At 38.4% G+C, this 12,846-nt stretch overlaps 1 protein-coding gene across 2 annotated transcripts in view; it reads right to left on the reverse strand.

The window, feature by feature from the left end:
- The window catches only part of fras1 (Fraser extracellular matrix complex subunit 1), a 297,850-nt gene that overhangs the window by 72,118 nt on the left and 212,886 nt on the right, over positions 1–12,846 (reverse strand). For both annotated transcript variants that reach the window (XM_032578347.1, XM_032578346.1), the window contains exon 28: positions 5,002–5,328. In XM_032578347.1, the coding sequence (XP_032434238.1) occupies positions 5,002–5,328 (327 nt within the window). The remainder of the gene's footprint in view (positions 1–5,001; positions 5,329–12,846) is intronic.

Raw genomic sequence — 12,846 nt, forward strand, 5'->3', positions numbered from 1 at the left:
GAAAACTACCCTGTAAATTCTAGATAAGTACTTTCAAGTTTCTAGGAAGCAACTTTTTAACATTTAGAAAAAGTACTTCAGAGCGTCTGGGAAACCCTTTAACTGCTAGAAAGTACTCTGCAAGTTGTAGAAAAGTACTGTTTACCTTATTGGGAACCTTTTAACCCTTAGGAAAGTATTCTGTAAATTGTTAATAAGTACAACAATACTTTGACTTCTAGAAAATACTTTGTATGTTTCTGAAAAGTACATTTCAACTTCAGGGAAACAATTATTTCTTGTCATTGACAGGAATTAAAATGTGTTTTTTCTTGTTGTAGTGTTTGTTTGTTTTTATTGTGTATGGAAAGGTTAAAAATGATCAAACTAAATAAAACACTCCTATTCCAGGCGCTATAATCAGCTTGAGCTGCAACTTGCCTACAAATCAAGAAAGAATAAAGAAAGAGTCCAGCAGGAGGTCGATCTTCATCCACCCGACATCCATCATCACCTTGACAACAGTGCTCAAGTATTTCCTCCTCTTAAGCCGAATGTTTGATCGTTTATTTCTCCTCCATTTCTGGAGGGAAACAGATGAACCCCCTAGTTTTTTATTTTTTATTTTTGAGGCTCAAAGACTTTTTCTTTGGGACAGAAATTAAAAGCCAGCGGTCCTGCTTTCTATTCTGCTGACCTCCCTCCATTAGGAGGAAGTCCATCCATCAGGGGATTGTTATGGTCTGATTAGCCTCCTGCGCTACACAACCGTAATCCGATTTTCCAGGAGGCCTTTTGTACAAGGCACAACCTGGAGCCGACATTACCAGACAAACTGAAGACTCACTGACTCAAGTTTGCTTTTAATGAATCCCTCCAGGTTTTATCGCGGATCATTGTGAGGAATCAGCTTTCATCTGCAGATTTTGGATTCTATCTTATCTTGTTTTTATCTTTTCTGTTTGTGTGCAATCTAAAACATCCTCTCCATCTGGATGCTTTGAGCGTAAATCCACAGAAGACAGCTTGGCATTTTGGCAGGTCCACACAGACAGGCTTTAATTAGATTCTGAATATCAAGGAGTCCCACGAGATCCGGGTAAACATCTCAAATGTTTAGCAAACAAGCTGTGGGTCGGCCGTGTGTAGCCGGCAGACTGCACTCAGTTCATACGTTTTAGGCACATCATTTAACTCGACAGGCGCTCTGAGACGTCTCGAGGAGCTCTGATGATTCTGACAACGTCTGACTGAAAACAGATTCTGAGCTGTGATAGCGCAACAACAAAGCGCTTCTCTTTTCCAGCTTTGTACAGCAGTAAAACCAGCCGACCGAACGTGCTGGAACTCAGTTTAGGTTGCTAGGTAACAGGCTGGGCTTTGCTTGGGTTGCTAGGTAACGGGCCCTGCCTTCTGATTTGTAACATTACATTCCGGAGGTTTTCGATACCAGAAAAACACTAACTGTTGCCAAAAACTGGGTAGGTGGGTTTTTCAGGAGCCCCCCACCCCTGAAGCACTTGGGTGGTTGGCTTGTTAGGAAACAACCTTTTAACTTCTAGAAAGTACCTGAAACGTTCTAGAAAAATTCTTTGAAAGGTTTGGAAAACAACCCTTTAGCCTTTAAAAAGTAAACTGATATGGGCCGTTTTTTGAAGCAAATGAAAAAACAAAAAGTTATACTTCCTGTCCCTCAGGCATTCGACCTGTGAAAATGTTATTTTACATGGAGCGGTGCTGCCATCTATTGGAATTTTAGCGAACTGCTTTACTTCATTCAGACATTTCTATCCCAAATGCCGTATTCCAGTTTGAGTTTCTTCAAAGCAATGCTCGTAAGTAGCCATTTATATGGCACAATGAGCGTTTATGTTAACATATGTGAAAGGGACAATTAGCTGTTGCTATTGCACTATGATGCAAACATGGGACTGCTGTTTTGTTCAGTTTGTCTATGTCGATGTGTGTCTGTCCCTACCAAATAAACTCAAATAAAAGAAGTACATTTTTCCAAATTAATTTAAGTTTCTTTGAGTTAGTTTTGGAAACATCTGAATACAGAGAGAGCTTTGATTGTTTGCTTTGCGATAAGCTAACTAGCTAGCATGCTGCTAACTTACAAGTAACTTTTTAGCAAGAAATATGAGCTTGTTTTAAGTAAATAATTCCTTAATATTGATTAAAAAGAACTTGTTTCACTGGCAGATTATTTCACTTATAGCAAGAGACTTTCCATGTGTTAACTAAATTTATCTGCCAATGCACTTTTAATCAATATCAAGGAAATATTTACTTAAAACACACTTAGTTTGTCTTGAAATGTACTAAGATATTTGCACTAGAAGCTGGACCAAAAATACTTGGTATTGCATTGTAGCTCAGTATTAGATTTGTTCATCCTCCTGAGATAGTATTGTTGTGGCACTGCTGATGTATGCAGCTGAATGTGAAACTTTTCTGTTAGCTGCGCTCAGCTCATTCTGAGTTGTTTGTGTTTTGACAGTTTCAGTCCATTTTACATGGAAATAAAGGAAGAAGTAATTAATCCTGACTCGTGTGAAAGGAGTTTGGATGATGGTTAGTTTTGGTACAAGGGACCATATCAACACCATTATAGTGTGAAATGTGAATTTTGTACAGTAGGTCCCCTTTAAGATCATTATTGTGTTTAAATTAAACACATATACTAGTGATTGAAGCCATTACTGCTGCAGAGCTCTGCTCACTCTCTGTCTTTGCTTTCTGTTCTGTAGTTTATGCCGTGATAATCCACTTGTGTGGATCAAACAACAAGGCAACAAGGAGGCGGCAGCGACAGTGACCACTCTGGGATCTTATCCAAAAGCCGCGGACAGAAACCGAGGACGTTCCGTTAGCTTTCCATCATCCTGTCCGTCCTGCTTGGCTTGAAGGCATGACAGACTGCAGAATCAGGACATTTTACAGTAAATTAATACTGCCATGTGTGAGTGAGTGTGTGAGTGGGATGTTATTGATTTACAGAAGGGGAAGAAGAAGAAGCAGAGGAGTTTAGCCTGAAGCGCTCCATCTGCACACAGTCAGACAAACAGAGCTGCCCTCCAAAATCAAAATGTTTTGACTGCGTGAGCAGAAAAACTAGAGGAAAAGTGTCTCAGCAGGAGGAAAAAAAAAACAACAAAACAAGTTTCAACAGCCCAAGCTCTTAAAAAACACACACCCATCACTCTGTAGAACAATTACTTGCTGCAATCAACCATTAATACAAAGAAAATATATGTAAAGAGGACCTATTATGCAAAATGCATATTTTGCATGTTTTTGTACTTCCATTTGGTTCTCGACTGTTTCTAAAAACCTAAAAATAAATAAATAAATAAATAAACACCACCACAAACCGTATTTCTGGCAATAAGTTAAAGTCTTGAAAATGAGCCAGTTAAAAACCTCCAGAAAGTAAGTTACCTAGCAACCCAAGCTGCGCTCCAGCACGTTTGGTCAGCTGGTTTTACCGCTGTATTTGCTATACAATGACTGCTGGAAAAGACACTTTCTGCATTCCTGTTGGTTTTTATTATGTCAAGCACTTTGAACTGCCTTGCTGCTGAAATGTGCTATGCAATAAAATTTGAACTTGTAACTTGAACCAACAGTGAAAATGCGACATCGTTCTGGTGGAATCTTGAGTCCTTAAAAAAAAAAAAAAAGAAATCAGTGCCGCTTTGCTTCCTGCCTTCGGTTCGCTTAGCAGCCAGGAAGCCGAAAGGATATTTATCTTTCCAAACATCCCCTCTACCTGCAGCCACTCCTCCTGTTTGGTCGCCGGGGTTGACGCCGGCTGCAAGATAATTGCATCCTTGTGATGAAATGCTCACCAGAAGCGATGACAGCTGCCATTGTAATGACTCGACCTGCTTTTTCTGTTTTAGCAGTGAGGCTACGGGGATCTGTCAGCGCCTCCAGGAAACTATTTTCAGGGATAAAGTCAGCAGAGCATCTTGTGAGAACATGTCAGCTGGAAGCAGAGGGATGACTGCTCAAGTTGATGCAATTAAAGGCGTCTAGAGGAATGCACTTCATGCCGAAATGGTTTTACTTGAAGGCGTTGCATTATAAAAGAGCAACATGTGAAAAGATTAGTCCTGTCAAACTTAAAAGGTCAAACTTGTAATGCTTCAGACAACATACTCACACAAATGTATTATCACCATTCAATCTGGTCAAAAAAGTTTTTAACTGTAAATTAAAAAAATTAAAATACAAAATGTCATTGTCAAGTTTATTTATTATAGCATTTTTAAAAACACTAGATCTTATCAAGCTTTTTTGTTCTTGTTTCTAATTATTTTTTCTGTTATTTGTTTCAAAATCTTCACTAATGTTTTTCTTTTTTATTTTGTTTCAAAGAGCCAAAGAGAAGAATTCAAATGTTATGCTTTATGTGTTATATTTCACTGAAATGTCAGCATGTCTGTGTTTTCTGGGAGGAAGAATGTTTGTTTTGTGATTCAAAAACTTTTTAAACATTAATTGAATTAAAATGTTTGTTTTAACCGCAATCAATAATTGGAGTATTTGTCTTGCACACTACAAAAACGAAGAATCTTACCAAACGTTTTTTGTTTAGTGCAAATATAACTTATAGACAAAACTAACTTACAAGCAACTTTTCAGAAATATATGTTGTTTTAAGTAAATAATTCCTTAATATTGATGAAAAAGTGCTAGTTCTAGTTGTAGATTATTTTGTTTATAACACTGGAAATTTTTTTATAAGTGAAATAATCTGCCAGTGGAAAAAGTCAATATTAAAACAAGCTCCTATTTCTTACTAAAAAGTTACTTTTAAGTTAGTTTTGTTTCATTTCAAGTGTACTGAGATATTTGAACTAGAAACTAAAACAAAAACACTTTAGGTTTTTTGCAGTGCAGCTAATAGGATTATGTTTGCCATATGTTGTGTTTTTGCAAATAGAAAATGTTAGTTGAAAAAAACAATAAATGTTGAATGCGGAGCTGTTGAAGTCACGTTGTCCTCCTTACCTTCTGGACTATCCGGACCTGGAGCAGGACGTTCCTGTAGCTGTGGCCGTCATTCACCTGCAGCACCGCGCCGTCCTCCTCCGCCGCCGCTGAGCCGTCGTGGACGTACTGGATCTGCTCCCTGGAGAGCTCCTCCAGCTTGAATCTGTTCAGTGCACGGTCGCCATGGAGACGGGTCAGGTGGCCGTGACGGGGCGGTTCGAGGACCATGACCAGGACGTCGGCGGGGTTGTCGGGGTCGCTGATGTGCAGCACTGACTTGGTGATGGCGGCCAGGCCACCGGGCTCCTCTAAGGTCAACGAAGCGAGGGTCACCACTCTCGGGGGCTGGAAGTAGGAAATAATGAGGCAAAGAAGTAAGATTTCTGTTTTCAAATGCAAAAGGTGCCCATTACGCTTGCTTTAGCCAATTAGTATAGGTCCATGAACTACACAAAACAAGTTTATGAAACAAAATCATTTTTAGATAATGAGATTTTATTCTGATCAGTTTATAATAAGTTGATTTAGGGTGTCTTGTCTCTTAAATCCAAATAATCTGCTGCTGATCAAGCCTTCTTACTCAACATTTACACTCATACAAAAAAAGGCTGCAAACAGATGCGCAATTATACAACCGTACATCTTTGAAAAGCAGAAGTGGAGCCTCCTGCACAACCAACAAGAATGCAGCTTTTATTTATTTATTTATTTAATTAATTTCCCAGCTGACCAAACATGCTGGAGCTTGGTTGGGATTGCTAAGTAACGGCGGAGTGTCATCATTTGAGAGGTTTTTGAAACAAATCAATTTCCAGACACAAAAACCATTAACTTACTTCCAAAAAACACACTGCAAAAAGAAAAAAAAGATGCTCAGTGTCAGGTTTATTTATGAAGCACTTTTAAAAACAGAACATTTTGGTCTAGTTTCCAGTACACTTGAAATAAGACAAAACTAACAAGTAACAAGTGGCTGGGTGTTTTTTTTAAGCACTTGAGCTGCTTTTAGAAGAAGGTGGGAACCAAATAGTACGAAAACGTCCAAAAAGTAAATTTTCCATAACAGGTCCCCTTTAAAAAACATCATTCTGTTTGAAGATTTGGAAACTGCTTCAGAGTTGGAGCACATCTCATCGCCATGAAAGGCTGCTGAGAAGATCTCAAAACCTGACAGCGGTTGTGTTTTCCTCTGCATGACTGCAGCCTGGCGCTGCGGCCGCCTGCTGCAGCATGGAGCCGCGATACTGAAGGAAAGAGGGATGTTAAACAGGGCGCTTCATTAAGCTGCACTCAGCAGCGCCTGACGCCTCACACAGCTAACAAAGCCAGCGAGACGCGGAGGCCTCCCGTTGTGAGAAACCTTCTCCAGAGTTGGTCTTTACCTTCCTGCTTCCAATTACCGAATGAAGATGAGAGGTGCATGAGGCGGATATTAGAGAAGAGAATCTGGTTCTTTTCTTCTCTAACCATAATGAGACTCTTTAAATGCAGTTTTTTAAATATGACATTCAACTGATGTGCAAATTTTAGCCTTCCACAGTTGGTCCGCCGGCGCCTCCTAATGGTCGGCAAGGTACTGCATGTAAACATATTTTCCGTGAAGTGAGTTTAAAGTGCGACACTATATCTAGCTTACCAAAGGATTGTGTTTAAAACTAATAATGGATAAGTGGGTTAAAAACGGATCACTTAAAAGAAAAACTGAAGAAACTGGTGGAAAAAACCCAACTCCAGCAATACTTTTATGATCAGAAGAAGTCATATCTATTGAGAGGATTGACGTCGTTCAGGAGTGATTGGATTATTTTCTAATCCCTCAATTAGTTCTGTTTTTTGTTGTTACGACTTTGCTTGCTTATAATGCTCTGCTTGCACATCAACATCTATTGTTATTCTTATTGAATTAAAAATTATTACATGAATTAAATACAACAGATAAGTACAAATGGTAGTGATTGGTGGATAATTTTATAGAGGATTTTTGTTTATGGCTAACCAACTTAAGTCTATTTTTCTTTTATTGTGCTTTTAATTGTTATTATTGCACACAAATCTTGTGTTTTTGACATCATCGGAAAACTTAAGACTGCAAACTGTCAGAATCTGTAAATAACTTACAATGACATGGCATGTTCACATTTACAATACAGCGCATTAGGATGACCAAAGAAAACAACAATAAGAGAGTTAAGACATTTAAGATAAATTACCTTTAAGACAATAATATTTTCAATTCAGTTTGCATATATTAAGATGTGTTACTTCAGGGAAATTTCAAGTTAAATGCTTGTTAAATCGGTTAAATGGTCCTCAGTATGAAAGAGTTTGAGAAACGCTGCATTTAGTACTTGTTTTGGTTTTGACAGTTAAGAATCCAGGGATATCTTGCTGCATAAAACTGCTCAAAGCATGAAATATTTAAATGCGAACATTATCTCGTATTTCTGGAAAGTTCAGTACATTTGTTTGAAATGCTTTTTTTTTTTTTTAAAGCTTATCAAAGCGCATGCTGTGAGCAGAAAAGCAACCTGGAGATTCGCTTGCAGGGCAGGGAGAATGCGCAGAGCTGCAGGTGGAGAAGCGAGCGGGTTTGAAGCTGTCGGGTCGGGGGCTCCGAGCGGCGCAGCGTGACGCAGAGCGTGCGTCTAATGTGAATCGCTCCTCAGCTGTTGGATGAACTCCAGCGTTTTGGCTTTAGAGCAGCAGCTCAAGCAGAAGGAAACGCCTCGAACAAACTGGAGATGCCCTGATTCAGGGTGACCCAGACCCAGATTCTTTTACCAGTTACACAAGTTAAATTTAGAAGCAGTAAAGCCACAAGGGTTTAAATTTAAGACCGACATGAAAACAGCTAATTTACTTACTCAATAACTAAAGAAAGTTAAGTATTTGCAAGTCTGTCTCACATATGTGTAATATGTGATTTTACTTGCTTAAAGGTTTATTATTATGTGCTATGCTTCATTGAACAGGTTAGGAAAGGTCTATACAAAACATGTTCATTACATTTTGTGCACAAAATCATTCTTAGATAATAAGATTTTAGTCTGCTCAGTTCTACCTATTGAGCCATTTTTAGGTCTCTGTCTCTTTAAATCCAAAGAAGCTGCTGCTGGCCACGCACCCCCCCCCCCCCCAACTCAAAGTTTACATTCACACATGAAAATGGCAGCAAACAGATGCACAATTACACAACCATACATCTTTGAAAAGCAGAAGTGGAACCTCCTGCACAACCAAGTAAGCAAGTGGTTTCTGGAATGTAAGTCAACAACAAAACACTTTTGTCTTTTCCAGCAGCCACTGTACAACGCATACAGCAGTAAAACTAGCTGACAAAACGCAATGGAGCTTAGCTTGGGTTACTAGGTGACGGACTAGGTAATGGCGCAGTGCAGTTTAAATGCAACTCAACTTTGAGGAGATTTTTGAAACAGCTCATTTTCTAGATACCAAAAAACATTAAGTTGTTGCCATTAACTTATTTTTAAGCATTGGGGTTGTTTTTAGAGACAAATGGCAGAACAAAAATGTACAAAATGTGAATTTTACTGAATAATCCCCCTTTAAACATGCAGTTTTATGACCACAACTCTATTACAGGTTGATTTGGTGGGCAAAAATTAATTTGAATAGTACTTATTGATTCCTTGCATCATTGGCAGGGATGAAACTGATCAGGCTTTTCATGACCAGTAACAATTTCTGATTATCATCCATGCCCATTGTTGTTGCGCAACACCCCCCCCCCCCCCCCCCCTTCTGTCTCTACTGTCTCACTCTCTGCTTCCTCTTCTGAGAGGGGAGATGTGCTACCAGCTCTCCTTCTAACGGGTTAATTGAGTTTCCTAAATCTGCTGGGATTTACCCTGTCCAGAACTGAAGTAAACTCTGTTTAAGCTGGTTTCGAGAAACGATTCGCCTGGTTTTCTGACGGCCTACATCCAGGTGTCCCAACTTTCTTCCCCCTGTGAATTAGCCAGACTGAGCAGCCTACAGCCAACTAGTTTCACAGAGCACACCCGTTAACGGTCGCTCGTTCTCTATTTTACAACTTGCATTTGTTATTGAACCAGGTAGGTTTTAGTGACTCGGGCGAGTCCCAAGGATGTTGTTTTAAATTTGGGCTACCAGCAACCTAAAAACATTTTAAACTTTTTCCTCTCCAGAATCAAACATCACAGCTATTTTACAACCATCAAAGAACTTTAAGGTGACTCATTAACTGAATGTCCACAACATCTTTTAGATTTTCTTTATGCTAAATATTTTATTAGTAAGGCATTTTTGCAAGGGTCAGTACAGCTTAATTCAGTAGCAGAAATAATCAAATAAGTAAAATCAATCATCTAGTCTATCTTTCCCTACTGCTGACACTGAAAACTAAAAAAGCGAACCTTTGAGAGAGACGGACGGAGTTTGACGTTTCGAACCCCAGACCTGGCCTGATGATGAAGAAGATGTTGCAGCAGGAGGAAGATGTTGATCGATGAAGGCAGGAATCTCTGTGATGATTGAAGATGAAGAAGGTGCTGCAGCAGGAGGAAGATGTTGATCGGCGAAGGCAGGAATCTCTGTAGGTCTGATGAGCTTCTTCTCCGCATGGATGGTGAGGTCACACAGGACTTGGTGCTGGCAGGAAGGAAGGCACCAGTTCTTCTTCTTTGTCTTTGCCTTTGTCTTTGTCTTCATCTTTGTCTTTGGGGTCTGAACCCAGCCGATGAGAGAAGTGCGATTCGAAGCCACAGGTTGTGGGCCAGACGGGTTGGTCCTCATGGCAGGACAGTCTTCGGCTCCGTGGCCCCGGCTCTTCTTCAGCTGCAGAGTTCTTTGTCCATCTCGATCTTGGCTCGAAGCTGCCCGGAGGATCCAACAAAAGGTTCCTCTTTTGCACCCACTTTTTATAGGGTTTATCCACCCTTTTGGGGCGTTTTCATTGGCTGTCTGCTTAGACAGATGACCTCACATCCATCACTGTCCTTCAGACATTATGTCCTGATGTCTGTGCTAATGTCTCAGAGTTGCTCAACCTCCTATGTCCATTGCCTGCACAACCTTTTACCTAAATAAGGCGTTGATCATCTCTGCTCTCCTGTTAGTTCCTTTTTTCCCTTAACCGTTCACCTTTCACCTACTCTCTACCTCCAACATATTAGTGATGTTTAATTGCAGTTACACCTTTTACACCATTTCAGGTTCAATGTCAAAATCACATTTATATCACATTTATTTTCTTTAGCTTCTCTGATTTATCATTCATTTATAATTTTATAACCATAACTTATATCACATTTATTTTCTTCAGCTTCTCTGATTTATCATTCATTTATGATTTTATAACCATAACTTATTAATTATCCTTATTATAATCCTAATGTGAGTTATTACAGATGTTTTTCTGAAAAGAAACCAAGAATAATCCATGATTCTAATTATTTGATGCCAAAGTTACAGTTACTTGTTTTTCTTGTAAGTGTTCCCACAAATGTAAGTGTAAACATTATTACAAGTAAACCAATATTAATATAAGTATTTTACTTTGAATCTTATCCAATTACTCAAAATGTTTAGATTTCATTCTTTAAAACTTTCATGCTTTAACATAAGGAATAGTCTCAGCTATTTTTATAAATCTGCAGGCTGGAAACTTCCTCTTTTTCCAGGAAACCTGCTTTTCCTGTTTAATGACTCTCTCTGACTGACTATGATTTCTTATGATTAGATAGAAAAAAGTAGAATTAAAGCAAAGTTTGCATGAGACAAAAACAACACACACAACCAGATTTATTTTATTGACACTTAAGTCTACTGCTGGGCCTAGATGTCACTTGAGTGATTCATTTTAAAGATAACTTTATTTTTTATTACTGCTAAACTAAAATCTCCAGCATGGGGAAGTGGGATGAGCTCGGATTTTCTTGACACCATCTTGTTAATTCTGATATTAAACGATTCCAATATTAATATTAAAAAGACATAAAAAAGAAAAATCCCTGCATATTTGATTTCAATGCAACAAAAAGTAAATAAATGTTAAGTTAGCCACATTTATGCACTAAAGTGCATGTCTCTGAACTTCAAGCATCTAGTTAGTTTTGATGAATTAATAAATGCAAGATTCAAATATTGCCAAAAGAAACATAATTCTAAGTCAGAGCTACAAATCATGGGAGAAGGATGTAAAAATGTTGATGGAGGAAGCAATTCATAGATAAATGTACAAATTTAAGAAAGCATAAAATGGAAGGGAATTCAAGATTTTTAAGCAGTAAATTTAACATTTTGGAACCTTCCAGTAGCCCTGGTACACAGGAGGCTTCAACATGAATAATAAAGAGGAAAAACTTTTCCAGGTTTTTTTTTTCTCGTGAGGCTGATGACTAGTCACTGGCGCCGACCTAGGCTGTGTCGTCACGTCTCCGATCCACACAATAAAACCGAAGACGTGCCGGTGCTGCCCAGGAGCGTCAGAGTGTGGGGCTTTAAATCGTGCAAAGGCACGCCTGCACACCAAAGGAAACGGCTGAAATCTCCCACCTGAGGCAAATGAAAACAATCAGGAGGCAGATTCAGGTGGGAGGGCAAACCTTTTATCCTGCACAGGAGAGGTGTCCAACCTTTCATCTGCAGCTCTTTCCCCAAAAAGCCACGACTCAGATTGCAGCGCCGCTGCAGAAACAAATAGTCTGTTTTGTGTCTGGGGTTAAAACTCACTTCTCTTCTCACTGAAAGGAGCCAGTGACTTCTATCAACTTCTATCACAGCAGAGCAGACAGAGCCATCATCTGAGAAACCGTCTCTTTAAATCAAAGAACAGTCTGATGTGTCCTCCTTTCAGACATCTGCAAACAACAGATGCCTGAAATAGAAGCAGACATCGCAGTGTTTCTGTTATGATCCTTGCTTGTTTTATTTGTTTGTGTTTTGTTCATTTCTGAGTTCTCGATTATTGTTAGAATGATCTTGTTTACTTCTTTAAGTTTAAGTGATTAGTTCACTTCTTTAAGTTTATTTCTTGTGTTTCTTTTTGTGTATTCTGCACTGCAAAAAGAAAATCTTACAAAGAATTTCTGTCCAGTTTCTAGTGCAAATACCTTATGTATATTTTGAAATCGTACAAAACTAACTTAAAATTAACTTTTTAGCAAGACATAAGATCTTGTTTTGAAGTCAAAATACTAGTTCCACTGGCAGATTATTTCACTTATAACATGGGAAAAATGTCTTGTAATAAGTGAAATAATCTACCAGTGGAACTATGACTTTTAAAATAAATTTTAAGGGATTATTTACTTAAAACAAACCTATATCTGGCTGAAAAGTTACTTGCAAGTTATTTTGTCTCAGTGTACCAGGGTATTTGCACTACAAAGTAAAGCAAAAATATTGATTTTGTGTTGTTGCAGTGAGTGGAAATTTTAAAACGAGACAAAACTTACTTACAGAAAGATAACAGAACTTGTACTAGTCCCATTGTCAGATGTTTTTGCTTATAACAAGACATATTTCCCATCTTATTAATGGAAATAATCTGCCAGTAGATCTGGTACTTAAAAAAAATAAAAACTAGTCTAGTTTGCAAAAGAAAAACAAAATGTAATATTTTTTATGAAAATACTCTGGACTCCCAGTGAACACAGTTCACACACAGATGGTTAAAAAGCTACTTTAGCTGCGTTTGTATTACAAATGTGTGCAAGACTTCCGTTAATGTAAACAAAAAACAAAAAAAACCCTTACAATTGCAGTGATTCCATTAAATAAGAAACAAAATAAAATCAAATATGAATAAGTTTGTTCAAGCAATAAAATACCCATGTCATCATTTTCCTTGCACTTCCTCAGCGTTTCTCCCAGAAAACC

This window comes from Xiphophorus hellerii, chromosome 12, assembly GCF_003331165.1.
Source record: "Xiphophorus hellerii strain 12219 chromosome 12, Xiphophorus_hellerii-4.1, whole genome shotgun sequence".
NCBI classification, from domain to species: Eukaryota; Metazoa; Chordata; class Actinopteri; order Cyprinodontiformes; family Poeciliidae; genus Xiphophorus; species Xiphophorus hellerii.